This window comes from Pleuronectes platessa, chromosome 11 (genome assembly GCF_947347685.1).
Source record: "Pleuronectes platessa chromosome 11, fPlePla1.1, whole genome shotgun sequence".
Lineage (NCBI taxonomy): Eukaryota > Metazoa > Chordata > Actinopteri > Pleuronectiformes > Pleuronectidae > Pleuronectes > Pleuronectes platessa.
The window spans coordinates 4,529,397-4,556,729 of record NC_070636.1 but is presented as its reverse complement, the minus strand read 5'-3'; the positions used below and the strand labels follow the sequence as shown (position 1 = coordinate 4,556,729).

The 27,333-nt window shown below is 44.6% G+C and overlaps 1 protein-coding gene across 1 annotated transcript in view; it reads left to right on the top strand.

Moving 5' to 3' along the window:
- Nucleotides 1-26,605, top strand: part of sos2 (son of sevenless homolog 2 (Drosophila)) — a 31,376-nt gene extending 4,771 nt beyond the window's left edge. The window contains exons 2-23 of the mRNA XM_053434201.1: nt 7,983-8,108; nt 8,554-8,685; nt 8,977-9,141; nt 9,234-9,440; nt 11,360-11,503; nt 12,154-12,264; nt 15,828-15,926; nt 16,813-16,940; nt 17,028-17,683; nt 17,810-17,891; nt 18,014-18,136; nt 19,894-20,006; nt 20,191-20,413; nt 20,518-20,637; nt 20,727-20,889; nt 22,207-22,324; nt 22,428-22,600; nt 22,699-22,815; nt 23,196-23,460; nt 23,868-23,909; nt 24,054-24,157; nt 24,317-26,605. Coding sequence (XP_053290176.1) covers nt 7,983-8,108; nt 8,554-8,685; nt 8,977-9,141; nt 9,234-9,440; nt 11,360-11,503; nt 12,154-12,264; nt 15,828-15,926; nt 16,813-16,940; nt 17,028-17,683; nt 17,810-17,891; nt 18,014-18,136; nt 19,894-20,006; nt 20,191-20,413; nt 20,518-20,637; nt 20,727-20,889; nt 22,207-22,324; nt 22,428-22,600; nt 22,699-22,815; nt 23,196-23,460; nt 23,868-23,909; nt 24,054-24,157; nt 24,317-24,820 — 3,915 coding nt within the window. The 3' untranslated portion in view covers nt 24,821-26,605. The remainder of the gene's footprint in view (nt 1-7,982; nt 8,109-8,553; nt 8,686-8,976; nt 9,142-9,233; nt 9,441-11,359; nt 11,504-12,153; nt 12,265-15,827; nt 15,927-16,812; nt 16,941-17,027; nt 17,684-17,809; nt 17,892-18,013; nt 18,137-19,893; nt 20,007-20,190; nt 20,414-20,517; nt 20,638-20,726; nt 20,890-22,206; nt 22,325-22,427; nt 22,601-22,698; nt 22,816-23,195; nt 23,461-23,867; nt 23,910-24,053; nt 24,158-24,316) is intronic.
- Nucleotides 26,606-27,333: the final 728 nt, after the last annotated feature.

Below are 27,333 nucleotides of genomic sequence, written 5' to 3'. Positions count from 1 at the left end.
AAGCAGCTGATGCATGAAAAAGTCCCGGGTTACCTCTGAAGCTGGGGACACCTCCTGCATCCCCCTACATCACTTCCTGTCATCTCTCCAGTGTTGCTGTCTAATAATGGCAGAAAATGCATTAAAAAGTAGCTTTTAACGTTAGCATGTTGTGGAAGAACCCTCAACTAAACCTTAGTGGAACTACCCTGTAAGGTGAAAAGTTGAAAGGTCAACATTGATGCCAGAGTTCAACGCATAAGGCTCAACTTTCCAGTCATGTGTAGTTGACGCACATCTGTTGACGTGTCTAGCGTTTGTCTGCGTGTCCCGGCTATTCTAGATCTCTGTGGCTCGTGCCCGGTGCCATGCAAGAGCGTCATCTCGCCTCTGACACGACGCTGTTAATAATAACTGTGCATTCCCCGGGTCTGCCGTTACACTGGCATCGATGGAAGGACCAGAGCGTTGCTGGTTACAGTTTCATTCCATTGCCATGTTGAGCTGAGTTCACAGGGCTGCTGTGCTCCGTGAGACGCAGACGTTCAAAGCTGAGATTGGTCAGGTTACAAACGTGTGTGTGTGTGTGTGTGTGTGTGTGTGTGTGTGTGTGTGTGTGTGTGTGTGTGTGTGTGTGTGTGTGTGTGTGTGTGTGTGTGTGTGTGTGTGTGTGTGTGTGTGTGTGTGTGTGTGTGTGTGTGTGTGTGTGTGTGTGTGTGTGTGTGTGTGTGTGTTGCCTCTTTTATCCTCTGAACCTGAGTTAAATTCCGACAGGATGACTTCACCACAGGGCAAAACTCAAAGCTCAGTTTTTATTTTGGTCGGACGGTTTCCCTGCCACATTTATCCAGGCTAGACGGAGATGTTGTCACCTCAGAATCGGACACTGATTTATAATAAGATTCCTCTCCAGTGCTTTACTGTACGAGGCTCACTCCAACTATGTTAACATATACAACTGTGCCCAGTATTTATCCGTCTCCTCTTCTCTTGGACCGTACAGCCGAGAGTTTGCTGAGTTCACTGGGTTTATGACTCTCACTCGCAGCCCAGTCCTGTTGTATACGAAACAAACTTTGGTTGTGTAGTGTGTGAGCAACTGACACATATATACCAGCAGGACACAGCTGAGTTATCACGCTCTCTCCCTGGACACTTGTCTTGTGAACGTTGCTGTTATGTTCTCCACAGCCTGGTACAGCTGAGATTCCATCTTCACTTTGGCTCATTTGGCGAGTTTTCTCTATGAATAGTTCAGTGTTCAGAAAGCATTTCTAAAAATGACAAAAATCCACTTATATTGTGTAATTCAGTCACAAGTTTCAACAGTTAAAAATAGAAGGCAACTCCCAGGAGGCAGAACTACAGACGACATAAGGTCACTTTTTAAATGAAATGGGGAGAGAGGCCGGAAATACTGATTTCAGTATGATCTGCTGTCTCTTCCAATAATGCTGACATTAGCAGAAACCGGTTTCTGCCAAGGTCATTCAAGTTTATTCTGGTCGTCAGTGTATTTTTAGTTTCTTAATCTTTCACATCTTCGAGCTGTCGTCAAGATGAATGAAGGAAACTTGGCTTTAAGAAAGTGACGGACCCGGTGACCTTTGACCTTCAGCTACTCCGCGTTTTTCTGTTTTATACACTTAAAGAAGTTTCATTTGACACAGTCACACTAACTATTTTTGTGTGTAGAGAATGTATTTTAAGATATTTTTACCCTTTTGGGTAAACGTAGGCCAAACTTTGCAGAGACCTCATTGTGGCAGCTTTTAATGAAGTAGCATACAGCTATCATTTAGTTATTAACTCTTTATAAATATTGAACGGATATTAGTTTCAACCCGTGAAATGTGAGGGTTTCTTAGGTTTTTCTTTCTTACGTTATTGTAAATAAACAAAATCATTATTTAATGTCGAGTTCAAGGACATTTTTGATGTTTTCTGACATTTTACAAATACAATATTTCATGTTTACTATGGAGAAATAACCTGAAGATGAATCCATAGATATTTTGGTTTATTTTATCATTGACAAGGGGTTCGTATGGAGGCTCATTAGGGACAAAGATTTACAACTCAAACAGTCTGGAGTTAGAGATACATTTATTTTTTTAAATCCTGTTTTCTTGGATATATTTCTCTGGATAAAGCAAAGATTAATAAATCACAAAATCGAGCAGTTGGCACCAGAACGTCGTCCTTGATCTTCCCTTTAGTCAAAGAGGAGTAAAACGCTTCCGAGCGGTCGACACAAGCTGGACCCGGTTGATCTCTCCCAGCTCCTCATCAGTTCAATACCTCGTCTCTGCAGTGAGCCTCGTGTTGAACGGACAGGATGTTCCTTGTAACAGGTGCCACTTCCTGTGTGCACCAGCCCCAGGCCTTCCTTTGAGACGACTTATACACAGGTCCCCCTCACCATGTCCAGAGTATTGAATCAGGTCTGTGAGCCTCAGCTCGTCCTCAGCCGGGGTTCAGACAGAGGATGGGTGGAGACTGGGGGTCACTGGGTCAGGTCAAACCGAGGTCATGGCGAGGTCACATGCTGTCGACGGCACGCCGGCCAACTTTTGTCTTGATGATCTGAATGTGAAGTGGGCTCGCTAAATGTCAGGGGAGTGTGTGTGTGTGTGTGTGTGTTCCAGGCTGCGAATGTGTGTTTCCCTGTTGTGTGGATGTGTGTTTGTTTGTCATCAAGGGTTGAGCTCTGTGCATCTGTGTTTCTATTTCTGTGTCTAAATGATTAGGTTTGTTTATGTCTCTTTTTCTTTTGTGTGGGTGTGTCAGGTTGTTTGTGTGTGTGTGTGTCTCTGTGTGTGTCTGTCTCTGTGTGTGTCTGTGTGCACGCGCCTGTTGTCTCAGAGCCGATCTCTGCCCTATGGTTCCCCAGACAGTCTGGTTGTAATGGCAGATGATGTCATGGCATGAATCACAAACAGTGACACATGCTCAGGTTTAATATCAAGCCCCACCCCCACCTCTCACACACACACACACACACACACACACACACACACACACACACACACACACACACACCATACACAACCACACACGCACTCAAAGCCACATTACCCGCAACCTGAGCCTGATGCAGCCCCATATACACAGCCAGGAGAATAATCAATTGGATTAGAAATGTTAACCCTGTATTAACACTGTCCGGCCTCTATTATTACCTGCAACCTTTTCTGGTTCTTGTTTTTTTTAACCACCTACACACACAACAACAACAACAACAACCTGATTTGCTTACAGCTGAGACGTACATGCACCTTCTGATGAAACAGGATGCAAGCTGGGTAAAAAGCTGTGGGTGCAATGGTGACGTGTGTCTCTTTGTGTTTGTGGTGGGCCAACCTGCCCCTGCAACACAAATCTATACGTCCTTCAATGAAAGATAAATCTTCTATGGTTGATGAAAGCATTTGCATATATTTTTCACATTAATCTACTCGTGACAATATTGTAAAAGCTTGTGTAATAAACGTGACCTTTTCACAATGAATGCAATCAATGACTTGTGTCTTAAACACAAAAGGACACCGGACACTAAACAGTATTTTCATTCAGTCCTAAATGGAACGGGTCAGTGTTCGTTGGGTTTTCCAGCATTTACCTTCGTTTAGCTGTGATAGAGATGAAATGATTAGTTGATTAACTGAAAAGTTAATTGATCTGCAGGGGAACATTCAGAGGAAACTATTTTGCTGATCGATTGATTTATTTGTTGAAGTTCATCATTTTGTTCATTTCCTGACGTCTTTTTTTCGACCAATCGCCAAGAGCTCAGAGATAATTGCTGATTACAATTCTTTTAATCAAACAATCAACTAATCATTTTACCTCTAATATAAAAATGTACATAACAGATTTCAGTAAACAGCAGATTTGATTAGTGAACTAACCAATGAATTTTAAACGTTTGCTTTTGATTTGTTAATTCATGCTATATAAACCGACTCACAGGTGATTGTGTTGTGTATGTTCACTTATTGCCGGGGACCACAATCTGCGCTGCACAATTTTCTGGTTCCATATTATGTCAAAAGCACGTTGTTCATGTTTATATAAAGTCTGTGGTGCAGAGCAACTGAGATGAGTTTCCCTGACATTCAGTGCATTGGTGGATCACTTGTTGAACTAAAACAGTTTGTTTGTGTGTCTGTGTGTGGTCTGATATTTGTATTTCTACTGGACATGGATACGTTAGTGTTGCTGCAAGGTGCTATAGATGGAACATTCCTTGTGTGTGTGTTTGGGGGGGGATTATTCCCCCCCGTCCCCGTCTGTACATCCTGGTTTTCCCTCTCCTGGCTTTTGGCTCGGGTCCAGTCTGTATGTGTAGTATGAGCCTGCTGCTGTTGCCTCCGCGTACACGCACATCAATATCTCTCAGTCTGCTGCTATGATCTGCTCTCCCCGGGGGCAGCGCTCTGTGGCGGTAGAGAACAAGGCGGGGGGGGGGGGGGTAGATGGAGGAGGGAAAAGTGAGAGTGAGAGCGAGCGAGCGCTGGGACTTCCTGTACACTAGCCTTTCCTTTCTTAATGGAGCTGACCCATGAAACAAAACACCATGACATGGAACAAGTGGACGTGCATGAAAGCTTCCATACGATCCAGGTTCTTTTTTCATTTAAATGTATTTACCTACATCCAGTGGTGGAGTGATACATTAAGTATTATTTTTGAATCATCGTGTTTTAAGATTTATTTCCATTATTAATTGATGAAGCTTTTTTGTCTGATGGTCTCAGAAGTGGCAAATCCTCATATTTGAGAATTTGAGAAGCTAAAACCAACGGATTTTTGGAATCTTTGCTTGAAAATGAATAAATCAATTATCAAAATGATGCTGATTACAAATTAATATTCAGGGAATGTTGTGATATACAATTATCTACAATGTAAATTGACCTGAAACAAGTAGTTAGTTAATTGACAGAACTTTTGTCAATATTTCTTTTAATAAACCATCAATAAGTTTTGTTATTACAACCCAAAAAATCCAAACATTCGAAGGATCCAGCTTCTCACTTGTGACAGTTCACATTAATTTGGTGCTTTACATTGTGAGGACCATCATTCACAATATTTGGATATTTTAAACATCGAAAACATCAGATAAATCGATGAAGATGTGTTTTAATTTCAGCAATAGAAGATAATTCACTCTTGCTTGACTAGTGACAGGTACAGGAATATAAAAGTTATGGTTCTTATTTGCAGTTTGCCTGGTTGAGTAATTGATGCCTTGACACCTACGCGTGTCCTCTTTGAATATTTTGTCTTGAGCCTCTAACAGTTGTTGCACATTCAAAGCTGAGAGGAAGAGTATTTTGAATTTAAGGAGGTGTTTTTCCTGCCACGACCCATTGCTTCTCGTATTTGTCGTTTCATATTATTCAAATTGAGGAGTTCCCCTGCTGTTTCTCCTTTTTTGATAGCTTTCACTTTGCTTGCATTTACTTCAGCTTCGCCCCGCCAACGATATCAGGCCATGTTACATCCCTCGGCCATTAGGATCAAGTTGCAGTGTTACTGTAAATACACCGAGCCGCAGTTGTACCTGCACATGGACCTGCTCAGTCTTCACTCAGCTTGGACGTCCTCATCAACTGTAACTGACAGAGAGCGGCTCACAGAAAACAAAGATCCATATAACCAAGATATACATTTTTACTATAATGAGACTAAGGGCTCACCCCACGATTTCCAAAGGCACTGCTCTCTCACGTCTCTTACATCTCTTTAGTCTCCAGCGTTAAGTTTTTAGAAGATCTGCAGAGATTGAGATGAAATAAATGCAGAGTACAGACAGAAGGCTCCGTCTGGATACGTTTCTACAATCCAGCATAAATGAGCTTGAAGGAAACCTCAAGCGTTCTGGTTGGAGAAGATAAAAGAAATTAAGTTTTGCATTAAATGAGTTGACTATCACATGATCACAGAAGGCTCAAACTGTGAGCTGAAACCATTTAATCAAAATAACTAACAGATAATTGATTATCACATTTGTTACAGATTATGTTCTCTTCGTTGATTAATTAGAACAACACAAAAGATGTGTATGCTTGGTTTTCTTGAATTTTGACTTCGCTTTTGTGTTGATTTCATTCAAATTACATTAAATGTTGTGTCTTTTTGTTGTCCTGTCCCTCATCCTCACATTGTTGGAGATAGACTGCACTTGTTGGATGTGGGCCTCCCAGAAACGGGCCAAGCATTCTGTGAATGGAGTCGAGGGAAACCCCCGTAGTTTCAGTGTGGTGACTCACAGCTCCTGGTGTCCTGAGGAATTTGGTCAAGTGCCTATTTGCGGTCGAGAGATTATATCTCCTAACCTACTTCTGCTTTGATTCTTCTTTTTCCCCCCCCCAGCTAGAGTTGAAACCTGCGTCTTATTTATAACTGTCAGGTCTTGTGAGTGTGCATCAAAACAGAAATGACGTACAGAAGCATAAACGAGGCCTAAGTTGTGGCTTCATATTTTCCAGCTCCTCTTGTTTCCAAACAGCATCTGAACGTCGTTAACGAATCACAGCGTGAATCCAAACGCGATCGAGGAAAAGGGATCATCTGGGAACTTGTATCTGTCTTCTTTGAATAAGGATTTTTATCTCAAACAAATGACTCCAGGCTTGAGACAGAAGGGGGACATCCTGCCTGTCGCTGCATCTCTGTTAAGTCAGAGCACAAGAATGCATGAAGCCCGGTCTGCGTTGACCTTTTAACTCTCCTCTCACATTCCTTCATCTGGGGGCAATGTTTTGTCATCATAATGCCCCACTTTACTATATGCCAGGGTAATTCCATCACTAGCACGTGAACAGGCCGTGCTTGTGTGTGTGAGTGTGCTTGTGTGTGTGAGTGTGCGTGTGTGTGGGGAGTAAATGTGCGTCTCTCTTTTCCATCCACCTCCCGTCTTTACTCCCCTTCTACGACTGCTTTGCTATAATAGTATCTCAACTGACAGCATTCCTGCAAAAGGGCACGGCCCGAATGACGATTACTTTTGGTTGGCTGGAGGGTGGTTGAGAGGTGTTCTTCTATTTCTTACTTTAAACCAGTGGAAGCCACACCTTCTCTGCTGTGTGCTGCGAAAACCACACCTTCTGCCAGACTGGTTCCTCCCTCACGAGTCCTCCCACTGAGGAGATGATGGATGATTTAATAAATAAGCTGGAGACTGCTTTTAATCAGAATTTGTATTTCCCCATTCTGAAGATGATGTGTTGTTTTGCAGCCACTTTTAGCAAAATGTGAGACTTAGGATTTATTTGTTGTGATATTGCAGGATTTTCCTGATGGAGTTGTGTGGTGTAGCCCCCAAAAGTACAATTATTATAAACCTATTCTTACTGACACTGCTTTTAAAATGTTGCATGTGTATTTAGATTGATTCTCTCCCTTCGACACAGACATCTGTCCCTTTTAATCTTAGTGAAGGGATCCGGGCTTGATACTTAAAAAAGTATATCTCAATATTGACGGTGATTTGTTGCAATCACAAACTTAAATCAAAGTCATAATGCTCCCTTGAAACCAGCAAAACGCATTCAATGCTTCATTCTGTATTAAATATATTTTAAGGTGATATTAATAATACTTTTGAGTAAAAAAAGTTCAAGGTGATAAATTGCTTCAATTAAGTTTCCTGTCTGCAAGTCAACACTGGTGGTGAATTGACTTTGGCAAATGCTTTATTGAATGTCGCACGTTATTCAAAGTAACTAAACTGAAACTCCCAAAACACCAAGATGACCCCTAAGACAGAGAAAAGACGTTTGTGTTCAGCCCTCGTCTGGATTTGTTGTTGAGTTGCATCATACCAGGTGTTACTATCAGTTTCACATAAAACACAGTTTCACTTGACATCACGTGAGTGGTGCAGGACGGTAGTTTCTTCTTCAAAGAAGATGAAAGCTGATTTAAAAAAAAAAAAAAAAAACTCTCTCAAGCAGCTGTTTCTCCTTTTTATGTCTGTCTGTAACGTTCAGGTACAGAAGGAGGTCCACCCAAACCTCACGGCGAAGGAGGACGCCCTGCAGCACATCGAGGAGCTGATCCTGCAGCTGCTCAACATGCTGTGTGTGGCCCAGCCTCGCTCTGTGCAGGATGTAGAGGTAAGGCCTCTTAAGAATATGTAACTAGAATGGCCCTCAGCAGAGAGAATACCTCCACCAAGGCCCGACAGTGTCCTCGAGTCAAATCCAGCTGCACCACATTCACACACAGGATCCATGCATTTGTTTAAAACGCCTTGCAATCTGGATTCTTCCCTGATCCATATATCGCTCTATGACCAAGTTTCATGGTGACACACAAACAAACACTGACAAGAAATTGAGAGAATGCATCTGAAGGAAAGTTGAGTTTCACCTCAGCTAGCGGCAAAACAAAACTTTCATGAGATGAGGTTAGATTTTATAAATGAAGAAACTCTTCCTCTCACTGACAAAAAGCATTTCACATAACAAATTTACCCGATTTATGCAATGCAGCCACATAATCATGCTTAACTTCTTCAGTATTTCAAGAGAAATAATTGTTCGTGTCCTCTATCTCCAGGAACGTGTCCAGAAAACCTTTCCCCACCCTATTGACAAGTGGGCGATCGCCGACGCCCAGTCAGCTATCGTGAAACGCAATAGGAGACACCCCTTACTTCTCCCTGTGGACAAGATACACCCACTGCTCAAGGTAACAACTCCTGAAGACTCCGGCCGCCTCTCTTTCACAGATATGAAGCTTCATATTCTATGAATCTACAAATATCACACAGCATCAGTGCTCAGACTTCTTTTAAGAAATGCTCACACTCTGACGTGTATGCCGGGAAGTTTTGGTAGTTGCTGGGAGATATTTATAATCTCATTTAGCATGATGTTGTGACAGCTTGGCTCATACCAGTGGAAATTCCCTGAAGTAATCTGGTCCTTCTTGCAGGTTGACCTTTGTCTAATATTTAATACTCTTTTATCCTGCTATTAGGAGGTTTTGGGCTACAAAGTTGACTACCACGTGTCCCTCTACATCGTGGCAGTGCTTGAATACATATCAGCAGACATCCTGAAACTGGCAGGAAACTATGTTGGCAACATTCGGAACTATGAAATCAACCAACAGGACATCAAGGTGTCCATGTGCGCAGACAAGGTGAGAGCTCCGTCCAACATCACGAGGGAAGACAGGGTGGCTTTTAATCGTCTCTGGTTGATAAGTATTACATTTTTTTTTCTCGTGTCCAGGTGCTGATGGACATGTTTGATCAGGAGGAGGACATCGGCCTGATGTCTCAGTGCACGGACGAGCCGTCCTCCTCCGGGGAGCTCACGTACGACGACCTGGTGAGGCTTGAAATCGCAGAGGAGCGGCAGTATCTACGAGAACTCAACCTCATCATCAAAGTGTTCCGCCATCACTTCCTGTCCAACCCCAAAATTTTCACGGCTCAGGTGGGGAAGACCTGTACAGTTAATTAGAAAACTTTTTAGAAATCTCTAAATTGTTTATTATTCCTTTTAGATAGTTTGATCAGAAGAGGGATTCTTGTCATTCATCTGTCACCCATGTAAACATGCTGTTTTTCATTCATTCTTCACTGTATGAGAGAATTAATGTTGCAGTCAGTTGCTTCTGGGTCCATGTAAAGAAAACTATGGTGAATGTCTGAGTGAGATCACGGCTGGGGAACGTCAAGAGAATTCATAGTGTTTGTGTTGTGGCCAAAACAAACACAAACACATAGAAGACACTGGAGAAGACGTCAACTTGAAATACGATGTGATTTAAGAGCTATACTAACTCTTAACTCCTGTGCTGAATACAGTAGCTGTGACCGGCTGGCTTTAAAGCTGACTTGTAAACAAACAGTCAGGTTTTCTAACTGTAAAACCTAATTACAAACCTATTACAGCTAAATCCAGCATAAGGGACATTTAGAGATTACAGTTGAAAGTCTGTAATCGGCTAACTGGTAATCAGCCTCATGGAGCAGGAGGGAACCGACCCGGAATTACTCTCGCGTAGTTTTTGACTTGACACAATCATCATTCAAATAATCACCCTCAATGTAAAAGGTCCCTTTTTAGCAGCCAATAATATCCATCCCTGACAAACGGGCGCCAACATTTTTCTGTGCCATCTCCTGAGGCACTCACCACGCTCTCTGACCCAGTAAACAGTGGAATGACATTCACATCTTTCTCCGAGGGTTAACCAAGGAAACAAATCACTGATATCCCCCCGTGTCCAATATGGGAATTAACTGTCTTCCCTAAAAAAAGACATTTGGAGCAGGGGGTTAAACAGTGGGTCTCTGGGTCGAGGAGAAGTGAATGGAAAGTCAAGTTTAACGGGTCGCTGTGGCTTTGCATATTTTGGGTTGGGTAATTTGTGGTATCATTTGGGTGAGGAGGAGAAACCTTTGTGAGGCCCCTTGGAACGCAGAACGTGCAATTAAGCTGAGACAGGAACAACATCTGCACCGCTCGCCAAAATAACCTCAATTATGTCTGTTGAAAGTGGCGTGCTGTAATCTGACATTACGTTGTGATGTCAAGACGGTGTCACGGCTCAAATAATGACAGGACTGAACTCCTATTCAGACTTTAGCAGTCAATAATCACTCTGCGCTATTTTAAGGTTCTCATCTGCTGGACTAATGATTTTCATCAGGCAAACTGAGCCTGTTGTTGTTGTTCTCACTCAGTCTTTTTTTTTCATGTTTTTATTTATCCGACGGACGTTGACTGAGAATGGGAGCACTTAAAGCAATAGCCCTGCGACCCACTCGTTGTTTAACACTTTCAGCAAGTTTACATGCACTAAAGTAGCCTGGTTATTGTTGGTTTTCCATTCCTGTTTGCAGTGAACCCCTTCATGTAAAGATATGTATCACTGGATTACTTTGAAACTGAAGAAAAAACTTAAAAGAAGGAACGCCAGGCAACTTCTGGACTGTTTATCTTCTGAACTCGAGAAAGTCATCCTCAAATCAAATTGTGCCTGTTGTGAATATTTACAAAGGAAATATCCAAATACAAAAACTGACCAACTAAAAGATAAAATATAGATACAAGCAGAAGTTTAAAATACAGTTCCTCAATAAAATATAAGTAAACATGCATCAAGGGAGAGAAGGTGTGTACAGTAGCAGTAATATGATGGATGTTGGAGGTAGTTATAGATCCAACATCTGGCTGATGACTATAATATCTAACCTCCAGATGTTTTCAGAGTACCATCATGCACCTGTGTCTTCTCAGCTCATACAGTGTGGTTTTTTTTCATCATCACAGCTGGAGGTCGTCACCTCCCCCTGCCAGGTACAGAGGATTCAAACTATCAACCTTTTCCCTTTGTCTTGTTGCAGGATGTGGAGGTGATCTTCAGTAACATCCTGGACATCCACGAGCTGACGGTGAAGCTGCTCGGGCTGATCGAAGACGCCGTGGAGATGACCGCCGACGGCAGCCCTCATCCGCTGGTGGGCAGCTGCTTCGAAGATCTAGCAGAGGTATGGAGAAATATCCAGATCTCACACATCTGTCACCAAATGAATCTGACCTCCTTTTAATCTGGATATAAATTGATCAGTTCAAGTGTGGGGTTGTTTTTTAATATAGGATCAACATTGTGGTTCCCTGTAAACGTTACACATTGGATAGTACTTATCACAACATGATATATCAGGATTATCTCCTCTGTGCTTCTGTAAATACTAACAACTTAAAACTAAATTTCCTAAATGTGCCTTCATCGACCCCATCGATTAGCATTTCTGCACTGCTGCTGTTATGGTTGTCAAATAAAAGACAAATTAATTCTCTGCTTGTTATGTGTGTGTGGGACAAAATCACTTTGAGTTGGCCGAGAAACTGCTAATTCAAAACTGTAAAACAAAGTTATGAATTAATAAGAGAAGAGTTGCTTTATTGAGGGAAAACGTGCTGCAGTACAAATGTCTGTGTCATTAAAGTGATGTTGCACCGACTCTATTAAAGAAGTTTATTACTGTATTTAGACGGGCCCCGTGGACAATTATTTCTTGAATGAAGGATCTGGAATCTGTTTCTGCCTGAATCTGATCAATATCATCATCATATAGGAGTATTGTGTCATTGTGGTTGTCGGTGTTAACCCTTGTATATTTCTCTGTGTGTGTAGGAGCAGGCGTTCGACCCCTACGAGACCCTGTCTCAGGATATCCTCAACAAGGACTTCCACGAACATTTCAACAACCTGATGTCACGACCAACCGTTGGCCTCTACTTCCAGGTAAGATGCTTGATCACGATACGTCACCCGCAACCGTAAAGACTGGAACATGCAGCCTTCTTCATTTCTTCCTCATCCAGTTGAAAGTTATCAGAAAAACTGACTTTACTCACAAGTGATTATGGATCGTTTACTATTGTTATATTCAGTAAATGGTTTATTTCAAGTCATATACACGTTTTGTATTGAACTTGCCTTATGAAAGATGGAAGTGAGTTTAATTGAAGTGCCATGCGATTGGTTAAAGCCGTCTTATTTCCCACGCCCGTCTTTCCTGCCAGTTTTCAAATGTAAACTTTGACATAAAGGGGGAAAATACAAAAAAAGAAGGTGGTTTGTTTGTAATCTGAATGTACATGTAGAACAGCTACCTGTTTACACCAAGCAAACACTGTTTGAATCCCTGTTCCTGTTTCCTTTTGAAGTAAAACCTGGATGCCTGGTGAAATTCCTCCCGACATGGTTTGAGGGCATGTCATGACATATTCAGCGTCCTGTGTACAGTTTATTCGCTGCTGCCGCATTGTTTTATTTGGACATTCCTCACAAGAATAGCATTGAATTATGCTCGGTGGGGTGCAGTTTGGCAGCCTTTGAAGATGAAATATTTTCTGGTGTTTTCTCAGGCCACACACCAGCGAGTCTGACTGTTCACATGAAGCAACATCACAGCTCACAACAGGCTTTGCAGTATGAGGCGGATTAAAAAGAAAAAAGCATTTTGAACTCCAAAGTCCCGTTTCGCTAAGTGGACATTAAAAACGTTCTATTAATAGACCTACTGTAAATAGTGTATCTTCCTCTGAGGTTTGTGTTGGGAACAGTCAGTCCTGTACCTGAGGTTCAGGCCTCACTGTTTACTCTCCAGCCACCAGTCTAACCCCAGTTAGATCAACACCACCGGCACTGGCCTCTAATTACCCACACACCCTTTGTTTATTTTCAACTCAATATAAAGAGAGTGGCAGAAAAGAACCAGGAGTTAAAAATGAAACTCTATTTGTAAACTATCGATAACGTCAAGGTTTTCCTTTTGAAAGCAGGTTATGTGTTTTTGTTCATATGACACGTGGTAAACAAAGGTTTGTAGCTGGATCAATAAATCACTTTTACATTGTTCATTCATATAAACATAACACATGATCTTCAAGTGATCTTTATCAACAGATGATTTTTGCACAGTTTCTTTTTTTACATTTCATTTAAAGTTCTCAATGTAGCCACATCAACCAAAACTAAATCCCACAAACATGCACCAAACAAACACAATGACAAAGCAAAACACACACCAAAAAAAAGTTAACAAAACCTACATCTTCATATCTGATCTATGAATAATCATGCATGTACATCATTTATAATCATAATATTCAGTTCTTCTCCTTCAAGTTCCCCCTATTTCAATCCCTAATTCACGGAAAAACTTCAGGCACAATACCAACAAAAATGATCCTGGCTAATGTTTACTCCTTAATTTAATATATAATTTAATTGGTATCCAAAAATCCATGACGAAAAATGGTACTTAGTTGTTTGCTTCACAAAATGAAAGTAGCTCATCTATTGTGTCACCAGTGTGTTTGTGTGCGTGAGTGCGTGCCTGTGTGTGAGCACAGCAGTGTATATGTGTGTCTTCAGTGGTCCCAGGGGTGGATGGTGTAATGGTGGTTCAGCCTCTCATCTTAATCTGCCCACTCCCACCACACACACACACACACACACAGCTCACACTGGTTTCATCAAACTGCTCCTGCTCCGTTTCTGCTCCGTGGACTAATCTTATTTCAGAATCTCTCACTTTGTGTTCTTCATGATTCACCATTGGTTCCTCTGCTTCTCCATCAGCTTTTTGTCTCATTGCGTGTGCTTCATCTTTCCAGCTCCATCCCTCTTGACTCCCCCCCCCCCCCCCTCCCTGTCAGATAAATGTGTCTCTGGAGCACTCAGCCCCTGCACTCTGCAGCGTCTCGTATTGTGGGTAAATTACATCGCCTTTTAAAAATAGAACAGGCAGCCACACTGCAGGCCATTTTTCTCCTTGGGACGAGGAGGGAGGGAGGGAGGGAGCGGGTGGGGGGGGGGGGGGGGGGTGCAGTTCATGTTGGAAATAAGCTGTGATTTAAGACGACAAAAGCCTGCGACATAGGTTCAATCAGATAAGAGTGTGTCATTCTGCAGCTTGTTTCTCCCACACTGTGTTAGTATTACGGCTGATAACGGTATTTGTGTTTTTACATATTTTCCACTCACGATATCGACTCTATTTTCAGTTTACTCGCTCCGATCAGATGTCAACCTTCACATGAAGCTAATATTTTATTGTCAAGATACTTTTCACTCACTACTTTTTATATTACAAAATAAACACATTCCATAATCCAACGGTATTAAAGTTTTCTATTATATATAACATCAAAAGATGGGATGTAATAAATGTATTTTAATTTGGTCTGGGGTTTATGAACTGTACTGCAGCCAGCCCTGAGGGGGCGCTCAAGATGCTTTGGCTTCACTTTTGTGGAGCTCTCATTTCATCCCATCTTTAAATGCAGTCTATGGTTGAAACCCAGAGTGCTTACCACTGCACCACCGTGCCGCCTCGTATCATATCAGGCCCGTCCGACTTTAACTCGCACTAAAAGCCAACATCGTGATTATTATACGTCTGAATGTTTTTTTCCCTAATGCACGGTGACGAGCTGTAAACCTGCAGGATGCTGACGTATCAATAACATGATCTAAACTCAGGTCATTGTTGAACGGCCGTCCATCAGTGTGCGTCAAGCAGCCCCTGCTTCCCGCCCTCCCCCCCCCCCCCCCCCCCCCCCTCTCTCTCCCCCCCCTCCCCACGCAGACAGTGTGGCCGCTGCTGTGGAGTCTGAGTACTCGCATATTGATTCTGAATCGTCTATCAGGGGAACAGGAGATTTAAATGGATACTATGACGCCCCCCCCCCCCCCCCTCTCTAGTTACCCTGCAGCCGTACTCGTTCAGCCTGCTCCTCCCTCCCTCCCTCCCTCCCTCCCTCCCTCGTCACCATGCAGCCTGATCTAATTCAGTCTGCTTTATAAACTGAAACATGCACAGTTTAATTCCCTCTTTTCTCCACAGCCGACTTCTCTTTTGCCTTCAGTGAATATTGGTTGTTGTATTTCTAGAGAGGAATACCCACTTTTCCTCCGCCCTGAATACTGGTACTTGGTGGTTCTATCCCAGTCTGGTACATGTTGTGATTGTCGGTTGTGATCACAGTTTGCTCACTGGCCTGACTGGGAATGAAACCGGAGATTTACAACGGCTTCGTCTGGGGGGGGGGGAACAAAACCCAGACAGTCATCTCAACCGCTTTCTTGAAAGAGAAAATGAAAGCTAACGTGATGATTTCGTTCTGACTGTGTCCAACATGAGAAGTGATATTTCTCTTGAGCTTTTTGTTTGGCAGGAAATGTGTGAGTGAGGAATGAGTGTATCCTCAATCACATGCTGGTTAATTGATCAGCTTTGTCATTACTTCACACTGATGCAGCACTAACAGGTCCGATGTGTGTTTTTATGTTTCCAGTCAGTGGCAGAAGGATTCAAAGAAGCAGTCCAGTACGTCCTCCCCCAGCTGATGATGGTCCCAGTATACCACTGTATGCACTACTTCGAACTATTACAGGTATTACACGTTTCTTCTCTTTCACATATAAAGGTGATGGAGAGCTGGTTAGAGCACGCAGAAGGTTCCAGAAAATGTCCGGAGCTACCGAGTCGAACTTTTGCTCTCCCACATGCAGCCCCTCTGGAAAATGTCGGGGCTTCGGTGCATGTCTCAACGCAGCGTTGTTGTGCTAACACGTTTTGTGACGTCACTGTTTCAGAATGGTTCGAGAAGCTTTTTTTACCAACGTTGCTCTAGAAAATGAAAACACAATGTGGCCTGTCTGCCGTGTCATTCTGCACGTCTCCACATATCTTCTAAATATATCTACTCTGAAGTTAGGCAACAGAAGTTTTACACTGAAGCTCTTTGTTTCTGTATCTGCTGTTAAATTGTAACTGTCGGGGGGTTTCAGATCTCACTTGTGTTAATGTGAAGCAGCTTTCTACAGAGACACACTTGGACTGGTTAAAGCAGAGGTGTTCCTAATGGCCCCAGTTTCTTTAAGTATCTCAATAAATCGTTCAGCTCCAATACCAGTTACTCGCCTGAGCTCCCATGACCTGCCACGACATGTCTAAATATCTGCTGGGAAGAAAATCTATATGCAAGGTTTCCTCAGGGTCTTAAAATATCTGGGGGGGTTAAGATAATTTTTTGTTGCCATATCTCTGTGTGTTGTAGCGTTTGAAGGTTATTCTCATCATAGCTACTTCACCTTATCTTTAATAAATGGGGAATGTAGATAATCCTAGGGCTCCAATATTCCTTCATATCTATTGTACTTGATGTAGATCGCTAGATCAATTCATTAAGGTCTTTAAAAGTCTTACATTTAACCTGTTTAAACCAGCAGAAACACTGTTTACAGATTTATCTGATCTAATGTTTTCTACTTCTGCAGCAACTTCAGGAGCGCAGCCAGGACCAAGATGACCGAGAGTGTCTGAAGCAGGCGATCACGGCGCTGCTCAACCTTCAGTGCAGCGTGGAGCGCATCTATGCCAAGCACCAGCCGCGCCGTAAACCTGGGTATGTCCAATCCTCAATAAATGAATGTAGTCAATCCCTGTTGCATCGGTGCAGGCATCTCTGACATCACTGTTCCCTCTCTCACAGTGAACCCATGTACCGCCTGTACAGCAGGCAGGTTCGTAGCAAGCAACTCGCCATCAAACGCATGAACGAGATCCAGAAGAGCATCGACGGCTGGGAGGGGAAAGACATCGGCCAGTGCTGCAGCGAGTTCATCCTGGAGGGGCCGCTTCTACGAGCGGGCGCCAAGCACGAGAGGCACAACTTCCTGTTCGACGGCCTGATGATCAGTTGCAAGGCCAATCAGAGCTCGCGGCTCCCGGGGTCGGGCAGCGGGGCGGAGTACCGCCTGAAGGAGAAGTTTGTGCTGAGGAAGATCCGCATAGTGGACCGCGAGGACTCGACCGAGCTGCGGCACGCGTTTGAACTGATAGGCAAAGACGAGAACTGTGCGGTTTTCTGTGCACGGACAGCGGAGGAGAAGGCGGCGTGGATGGCCGGGCTGGTGACTCTGCAGTACCGCTCCACTTTGGACCGCATGTTGGACACGGTGCTGCAGCACGAGGAACAGGCACATCCTCTAAGACTGCCCTCCCCGGAGGTTTACCGCTTTGCCGTGCAGGACTCTGAGGAGAATATAGTGTTTGAGGACAAAGTGCAGAGCAAAACGGGCATTCCCATCATCAAGGCCGGCACAGTGGGGAAGCTCATAGAGAGGCTCACCTACCACATGTATGCTGGTAAGCTGCCGCGCTGCATCTAGTCATAGAAAGACGCTTGATTCAGATCCGTCTGTCGGACTCAAAGTTGTTTTACAAAGATGCACAGATCGGTTGTGTTATCTAATCTCTCTCGTCTGTTTGTAGATCCTAACTTTGTTCGCACGTTTCTTACCACGTACCGATCATTCTGCAAACCACAGGAGCTTCTGAGCCTGCTGATAGACCGGTAGGACCCCTCACACCAGTGTCTCCACTGCACTAGTTCTGTCATGTCTAATCCTCTTTCATTTCTCAGTGATTTGTTGTTGTCGCTGCTCTGACATCTTGTCTGCTCGTTGTTTTCCTCAGGATCGAGATCCCTGAGCCAGAGCCCACTGAGGAGGACCGACAGGCTCTCTGGAACGGTGATCAGCCGATTGTGGCCGAGCTCCAGAGGTTCCGTAAGGAGTACGTGCAGCCGGTCCAGCTCAGGTACGACCGCTGTAGAATCAGAGCTGATTAGGAATAGAAGCACAAGCAACACAACTGAAACTAAAAGGGCACCAAGCAGAGAGAAAACCTCTGTCAAGTCCAGCTGCTCCGTTCAATTCAAGCTGCATACTCAAAGCTTTTCAGTCCTCTACATATGCCTGAGTTTATTCATCAAGATCCTTGAATAATTCTCTTAGAAATCAGTAAAAATATTAACAAAAACTTCCCTTAGTTCATGTGTAATAAGGGAAAACGTTACCACAGGAGAAATCAATTTAAATTTCAGATTAGAGTCTTAATTTCGATGTAATGTTCTGCAGAAAGGATGCCATTGGTCACTGATGTTTGAACAGCCTCGGATCCTTTGAGGTTTCTCCAAACTTGTAGATAAACTGTTGAAGTTTGTTCAAACGTCTTTAAACTTCCTTCTTCTATTTCCTAACAAGGACTTTGAAGATGCCACAAAGATTCCGTGCCTCTGTTGTTGTTTGGTTCTTTTACACTCTCCTGTTAGGGACTGAACGTTCTCACCGAGACCCTGAATTACTTTAGTATTAGACTTTGTGTCCTTATAAGGAGCAAGCGAGTCAATGATAGTCTCTTAAGTACCATTAAAAACTCCCAGTATCAGACTGTGAAGCTGCTTTAGTAAAGAGCAGCTGCAATAAACTCCAGTCACAGGAAAACTGAAAGCACAAGAAGGGACGGGAGACGGTTGAGTGCTGTGGTCACACATACGATACCCAGCCTCCTCTGAATAAACAGTGTAGTAAGCACAGGAACACTGAGATACAAGTATTTCATAAAGTGTATTTACATATTCCAACAAACATGCACTAAAATCCAGTATTTGAGGATAAATTGTGACAAACTTTACGAGCGCTCCTTTTGTGCTTTGGGTGGTCTGCACTCATGTAAACATTATGATGTCCTGCAACCATTTATTTTAAAACCAGGATCCTCAGAGTAGGTGAAAATACCTCTTAAAGAACGACTCCTGTCCTTTTAAAGCACGACGGGCCCTCGGCCGTTTTCTATTTTTAAGTTTCCACTCTTTAAAAATGTTAACTGTACCAGGATGAGGAATACACACTGGCCTCCAGCCAAATAAGTGTCTAGCTGAGTTTGAAAAAATGTCTCTGTCACTAAAGTTGTGTTCCTGTCTCGCTCTTCTCAACGGATTTTCTAAAACTGACAAAAAATAATGATCATAAAATGTGAGAGTCAATAGTTAGCTAATGTACATAAACAGGGTTCTTACCCATCCTGGAAAAACTAAACATTTAGAGAGATCTTTTGGAAACAATCTGGAAAATGATTTAAATGTCCTGGATTAAAAAAAAACACATTGGGAATCTTAGTTTGAAATTTAACTCGCTGTCGGTGAGAAGATCTGCTCGTGGGATTTACTACCTATTGAATTTGTAATAGAGGAAGATAGTAGAAAGTTTGAAGTTAATCCGAGGGATCTGCGCATATGCTATTAGAAGATGTGTCAGATAAAACATGTTTATGATGAACAAAAAGAGGACATTTAATTATGAACCCTGCATTATTAAAATAGAGGAATATAAATTAGGGTTAGGGTGAAATGATATGACCATTTTAGACCAATTACTGTTTTGAATCGTCAGTTGTATTTTTCAGTGTGTTCCTCAATGTCCTCAAAGATTTTCAGGGTTGAAAGTTGGTGAAGTATGAATGAAAGTACAGGACATAAAATCAATTAATACTCTTAACACGTCTTCGCCTCACAGGGTTCTCAACGTTTTCCGTCAGTGGGTCGAACATCATTTCTACGACTTTGAGAACGATCCGGAGCTGAGGAGTCGACTGGAGGAATACATCACCAGCAGAATTCAACTGAGAGGTGAGACCCCGACGCAGGAGGCCCCCCCCCCCCCCCGCCCCCCCCTTAAACAGACATCTAGCTTCTCTCTTAAATCATCTCATCTTTCATTCTGACACTGGTTATTGAGCAAGTAGAATCCTGCTCATGTTTCTCTTCCTTAGAGACCTGTTAAGATGCATATTGTTCTATGTTTCTCTTGTAGGCAAGTCGATGAGAAAGTGGGTGGAGTCCATCAACAAGATCATCAAGAGGAAGCTGCAGACGCAGTCGAACGGCGTCAGCCACAACATCACCTTCGAGAGCCTGCCTCCTAACTTCGAGTGGCACATCTGCAGAGCGGGACAGGTGGACACGTTCGACCTCATGACCCTTCACCCCATAGAGATCGCCCGCCAGCTGACTCTGCTGGAGTCCGAGCTCTACAGGTGAGTGGACCGAGCCTCAGAGCTTAGAGGGGGGGGGGGGGGCGGGCAGGACTTTACATTTACAGGTTAAGATCCGGGAAATTAAAATCCTGCCTCGTCCACAGAGCCGTCCGGCCGTCCGAGCTGGTCGGCAGCGTCTGGACCAAAGAGGACAAAGAGAAGAACTCGCCAAACTTGCTCCGCATGATCCGTCACACCACCAACCTCACACTGTGGTTCGAGAAGTGAGTCCGACCGTCCCAATGTTTCAGTCACAAGAAAAGAGTGGTGGGCGGAGTCACCGGACCTGTATCTCTGCCTGTGTCGTTCTCAGGTGTATCGTGGAGACCATGAACCTGGAGGAGAGGGTGGCGGTTCTGTCCCGGGTGACGGAGATCCTGCAGGTTTTCCAGGAGCTGAACAACTTCAACGGGGTCCTGGAGGTCGTCAGCGCCATCAACTCCGTCCCCGTCTACCGGCTAGAGCACACCTTTGAGGTGAGTCGAGCTGCGACGGCAACCAGAAGAAAACCCAACAGGCTGAAGTGTCACCTGACAGAATCACCTGGTTTACTCTTCTTTATCTTTTTTTGGTTGGAGCTTTAATCTGTAATGTTTGATGTATTTATATGTATGTGCATTATTGTGCTGGATGTGATGCAGTGGCTAAAAGCTCAAGGCAAGTTTCCTCTTGGCAGAATAAAGTAAAACTTTCCTTTTCGTTTAACTGAGATATTTGTTAAAATGAAGTTCATGAGAACAGAGATACATTTTTTTTAATGAAGGGGAAAATATGTTTTACCAAAGAATCAAGTGAAACAATGCAAACCCAGTCTCCTTTATGATTCTGAACGGGACTGTGATTCTTCCTGCTCGTGTTTTCTGATGCACGAGCCCCGAGGACAAAGACTTAGTCCATATGGTGCCGAGTCTGGCTGAGAAATCCACTGGCACGACCGAGGAGCCTCTGCTCTTTGTCACTTTGACGTGCGTTTTGGTTCTGTCAAGATTTCAGTCTGAAAGTGAACCTGGTTTATAAGACTTTTTCTCCCTCCTCTCCCTCCTCTCCCTCCTCTTCCTCCTCTTCCTCCTCTTCCTCCTCTTCCTCTTCTCCCTCCTCTCCCTCCTCTCCCTCCTCTCCCTCCTCTCCCTCTTCTCACTCTTCTCACTCCTCTCCCTCCTCTCCCTCTTCTCCCTCCTCTTCCTCCTCTTCCTCCTCTCCCTCCTCTGACTCTTCTCCCTCCTCTCCCTCCTCTTCCTCCTCTTCCTCCTCTCCCTCCTCTCCCTCCTCTCCCTCCTCTCACTCTTCTCACTCCTCTCCCTCTTCTCCCTCCTCTTCCTCCTCTCCCTCCTCTCCCTCCTCTCCCTCCTCTCCCTCCTCTCCCTCCTCTCACTCCTCTCCCTCCTCTCCCTCCTCTCCCTCCTCTCACTCTTCTCACTCTTCTCACTCTTCTCACTCCTCTCCCTCTTCTCCCTCCTCTTCCTCCTCTTCCTCCTCTCCCTCCTCTGACTCTTCTCCCTCCTCTCCCTCCTCTCCCTCTTCTCCCTCCTCTCCCTCCTCTCCCTCCTCTCCCTCTTCTCCCTCTTCTCCCTCTTCTCCCTCCTCTCCCTCCTCTTCCTCCTCTCCCTCTTCTCACTCTTCTCACTCTTCTCACTCTTCTCCCTCCTCTCCCTCCTCTCACTCTTCTCACTCTTCTCACTCTTCTCCCTCCTCTCCCTCTTCTCCCTCCTCTCCCTCCTTTCCCTCCTCTCCCTCCTCTCCCTCCTCTTCCTCCTCTTCCTCCTCTCCCTCCTCTCCCTCCTTTCCCTCCACAGGCAATACCAGAGAGGAAAAAGAAAATTCTGGAAGAAGCTGTGGAACTGAGCCAAGACCATTTTAAGAAATACTTGGCTAAACTCAAGTCAATAAACCCACCCTGTGTGCCTTTCTTTGGTAAGTAATCTACACTGTTACTATGTTCTATGGTTCCTGCACGTTTTGAGCTGCTTCGCCCTATTTACTGGACAAAGCTACAAGTTGTTCTCCTGCTCCTCAGGTATCTATCTGACCAACATCCTGAAGACGGAGGAGGGCAACCCCGACTTCCTCAAGCGCCACGGCAAGGCGCTGATCAACTTCAGCAAGAGGAGGAAAGTGGCTGAGATCACCGGAGAGATCCAGCAGTACCAGAACCAGCCCTACTGCCTGAAGGTGGAGCACGACATCCGGGTGAGCGCTCTCTCACGTCACTGTCTCCCAGGTGTTGTGTCTGAAAAAGGTTCTACTCGGATCCTGAACTCACGACTTGTCTTGTTTGTGTCACAAAGAGGTTCTTTGAGAACCTGAACCCGATGGGCAACAGGAGTGAGAAGGAGTTCGTGGACTACCTGTTCAAGATGTCGATGGATATTGAGCCGCGGAACTGCAAGCAGGCTCCTCGATTTGTAAGTGTCCAGACTGTGGCAGCGGTTTCTAGTGCAATCCAAATTCTTGATTCAGTTCCAAACAGACATTTATCGTACTTTAAAATGGAAAATTCTATTTAGATCCTGAATGATAGACCAAGTTTAAAAACCTCTAAGAAGCAGCCGATTGAAAAATATTCATGTCTGTACCTTTTGCCCTTAATCTACTTTTTTTTAAGTAGTTTGAGTTTATGTAAAAAAAAAAATTTACTCTCTTACCTCTGCTGTGAGTCTTTAGTCATATTTGTTAATTCAAATATTTACTTTTGAGGTAAAGAAAGACATTTGAATGCCCGACGTTTATTCTCAGAGAAAGACAGAATGAGTCCTAATGGTGAAACGTCCTCTTCGTCCCGCAGCCCAGGAAGACCATGTACACTCTGAAGTCCCCGGGCATCCGGCCGGTGCGAACCTCTACCTCTGGGACCCTGAAGGGCCACCCCGTCCCCCTGGAGAGGGACCCCCCGCATAAGATCACCTTCCGGAGCATCGCCGAGACCGAGCCGGAGATGCCGGTGTCGGCCTCGGTGCCCACCTCCCCGAACACGCCGACCCCCCCGCAGTCGGCCTGCTCTGACCTCAGCTCGGTCTTCATGGATCACGACCTCGGCAACTCGTACGGCGGTGAGTTCAGCTCCTACGGCGGTGAGTTCAGACAACTTCCTTCAGAAATCCCGTCATCTTTGGGTTTCTGGAATATCGGGCCATGTTTTCACATTTGTGTTCCTTAGTTTCTTGTTGTTTTGTCCTTTTTTTGTGTTGTGTTGTTGTTTTGTATTGATTTTGGGGGCATCTTTGTTATGTTGTTAATTAGAGGAAATGTTTCATTACATGGTCGGTGCCTTTCACCCGATGAACATCCGCTTACTTAAAATGTTCTTGTTGCAACAATTCTGAACATCTAACGCAAACTCTAGTGTTGATTTAGTCACGAGTTTTCCTTTGTGTATATGTAGAGATCACTAATGTAAAATGTAAATCAAGCAGCTTTTGTGGGAAATTAAATCTTCGTCCTTTCTTCACTTTCACAGGTAGTAACTCCATATTTGTTCCAGTTCCTCTGCCGCCGTCGAGTAAGTTTGTTTTTGTCTTTTATTGAATTTGTGTCGTTAGGAATTGTGCTTTTATTAATTTGATACTCGTTGGACAGGGGGATGTTTTTTGATATGTTGTCCATACTGATTTCTTTGTTGTGTCTCTTTATTTATTTTTCCCAGAGTTCCAGTCGGTTTCCTGCGGCAGCCTCCACCAGCTCGGAGAGGAGCTGCTCAGGCCGCCACCTCTGCCACCACGAAGGAAAGATGCCATGTCTGAAGCCAAAGTACGAGCGCTGCATTATTTCCTGCGTATAACATATACTCTTAAGTGCGAGAAGAGTTTACTGTGAAGAAAAACTATATTTGTATAATATGTACATGCGTAGATTGAATGAATCCTGTGTTAAACGCTGCTCTGATGTGTTTGTCTCTCTGTGTTCCAGCTGAGCTCCAGGTCCGATAGCCCTCCAGCGATTCCTCCGCGGCTGCCCCCTCCTCTTCCCAGGAACCAGCCTCGCCTGCCGGCCTACAACGGCCCCGCCCTGGACGGCCCCCTCCCGAGCCCGCCGCCTCCACCGCCCCGCGACCCTCTGCCCGACACGCCTCCTCCGGTGCCCCAGCGGCCCCCAGAGATCTTCATAAACTACCCTCCCTTGCAGCCTTCCCCCGTGGGCCGATACCACTGGGACTTCAACAGCTCCCCCAGCTCTCCCAACACCCCGCCCAGCACGCCGTCGCCTCGCATTCCCAGGCGGAGCTGTCCTCTGAGCGCCAGCCAGAACAGCCTCTGCCCGCTACCTGTCCCCATCACCGCTCCTCCGGTCCCGCCTCGCCACAACTCCAGCTCGCAACTCCCCAAACTCCCACCAAAGACATACAAAAGGGAGCTGCTGCAGCCGCCGCTACAAGGCCTCTCATTGGTGGAGAACACCGACAGCAGCCAGTGAGTCTGCTCCAATTCATTTTTAAACGCCTAGAGGACGACGCTGACATGCAAACTTCAAACTGTCGCCTTCCGACCGGGACACAGTGGACTCGAAAGCTACTGATCAGAAAGAAAAACACTGCTCCACATACTGTTAACTCCACGCGCCCGCCCTCTGCATCGACCAGTCGCCGCCCGCCGTGCCTCTCAGGGGATCAGTAGCTCCGCCTTCATCAGGAACCCTCTGTGCCAATGAGAAACCCACACCGGTGTGCCAGCTAATAAACAACAAGGAGTCGGGTGTTTGTGTCTGTCTCTTCTGTTCGGAGCGAGAAAGTTCCTGATTAAAGTTCTCACCCCTCGCTCACCAAACTCACCCCCGCGTCCCACTCCTCCATCACCAGGGCAGGGTGAGTGTGGGGGGGCGTGGACTTTGTAGCCTTAACTGTCATGCTTTGTTTCTTTGGGCATTGACATCACCCGGAGTCCCTGCTCCGATTTCTACGACCTCTCTCCTCCTCGACTTCGATTAACCTTAGACGTAGCTCTTTCTCGGTGGGTGCGAGCAGCAGACATTTCCATTGACTTGTTTCCTACTAACTGAAAACAAACAGTTGCCAAAGTCTTATTTTATGCAGGGGGATAAGGGATTTTCTTCTTCTTCTTTTTAACAAATGTGACATTAACAGAAACACAAGCAGGAGGCGACACTGAATCCCCCACCTCGTATCTCAACTGTACACTGTGACTGTATCGACGCGAGTCAAACTGTCTGATTGTTTGTTTTCTTGTCTGAAGACAGGCCGCTCCGCAGCCACAAAACGTTGCCTTTAAAAAAGAGAAAAACAGCGGTGACCTCTGGCCCCAGGCTCTGGTCCTCTCGGGCCCCCAGACGGGGAACAAAACGAGAGCCAAGAACACTCCATTTGCACATCAAGCTTGGGCAAAGTCAGCAGGTTTTTCTTCGACCAGAAATGAGAAATCGATTCCCTCTGTGGTGTACGACAGAGGGACGTCTGCCACGATATCACACAGCAGCGCCACGGGGCGGAGGGACGAGGACGTCTCCTGGAGAAGCTGAGGTCTGACCCGGCCCCCTCACTGCTGTCCGACACTGTGCTCCTCCCCCCACAACCACCAACCTGTCTTCAGTGGTATTCAAGCTCAGCACTGGAAGCAAGCAAACCTCCCACCAAAGCTGAGTCAGCTCCCCCCAGTGGCTGCGCCAAATACCGCCCCCCCCCAAAAAACCCCATAAATAAATAAATTTTTAAGAAACCCATGAAAAAGAGGAACTTTTTAACACTTCTTCTTCTTCTTCTCGATCTCTCCCTCTTTTCCTTTTTCTGCTTGAAACGTTTTTTGTTTCACTTTGGAAAGACTGAAATAATCCAAGCATCACGCTCAGATGTGCCTTTTATTTTGTTTTGTACTTTACAGAAATAAGCAAACGGTGTCTAAAATGCTAAAAAATAAAGTTGCCTATGTAATGTTTAGAACAAAGCTATACACTATGAAATTGTACATGTTTGTGGATACTGTGTATATGTAACATGTATACACTAACTAAATAATTTGTATAAAATGACCATTTTTCTTTTTCTTCCCTGTTGTATCGTATCCTCATCCGCATCTGTTCAGTCAAAAAAAAAAAATGTTGCCTAATAATCCAATGCTGCTACAGTCGGATAAAAAAAAAAAACTAAAAAACAAAACGATAAAAAAAACAGGTCACTGTCACTAACTTACTTACAGACAATCTCCAGTTGAATCACTGGGAGTATTAACTGAGGAAAGCCATTTTCTTTCTCCCCCCCTCCCTGCCCCCTTAGATGTTTTAAAGCAATGAGAAAAAAAAAAAGAAGATACAGTTCAATATGCCAAGCACTTACTTAGACGTGTGCTTCACTTTGTACATCCTACTAATTGCCTTTTTTCTCCTTTTCAAAGACTTTTTAATGCTAACGCTCATTAAACAGAGGTTGGAAATTGTATTAAAGCCGCAGCTGAATATGTAAAGACGTGTGTTCGGCTGCAAGTGTTCGATCGTAGTGAAGAATTGGAATGTTTTTGTTTTTTTGTTTTCTGAGAAACACACTTTGTGCACTTTAGGCTGTACTGTTGACGAGCCACGGTTGTTATAGGTCGTGTTTGTAAATGCGGTGGTCCTATGCAGCTGTTCAACTCACTTTCTACGCGGATCGGGGCAGGAAAAGTCCACCGTCTCTGTTCGATCCCCCCCCCCCCCCCCCCCCCACGTTGGTGAAAAAGACGCCGAGACACCCTCTGGATCTCTCAGCAGATTTAAAAAAAAAAAAATACACACAAACAGAAAATCACTCGTGCCCCTTTTCCCCCTCTCCCCACTTTGCTCTGAACCAACAGAGTCGTCCTGGTCGAGAGGGGACGGAGGAGTTTCATCACTTCACTCGTCTCTCGCTCGGGTTCTGTCCATTTCCCACGTCAGTATTGTTGGGGTTGACTTTTGCCAAGTTTTTGTTTTCCCCTCTTTATTATTTTAAGACCCCCCCCCCC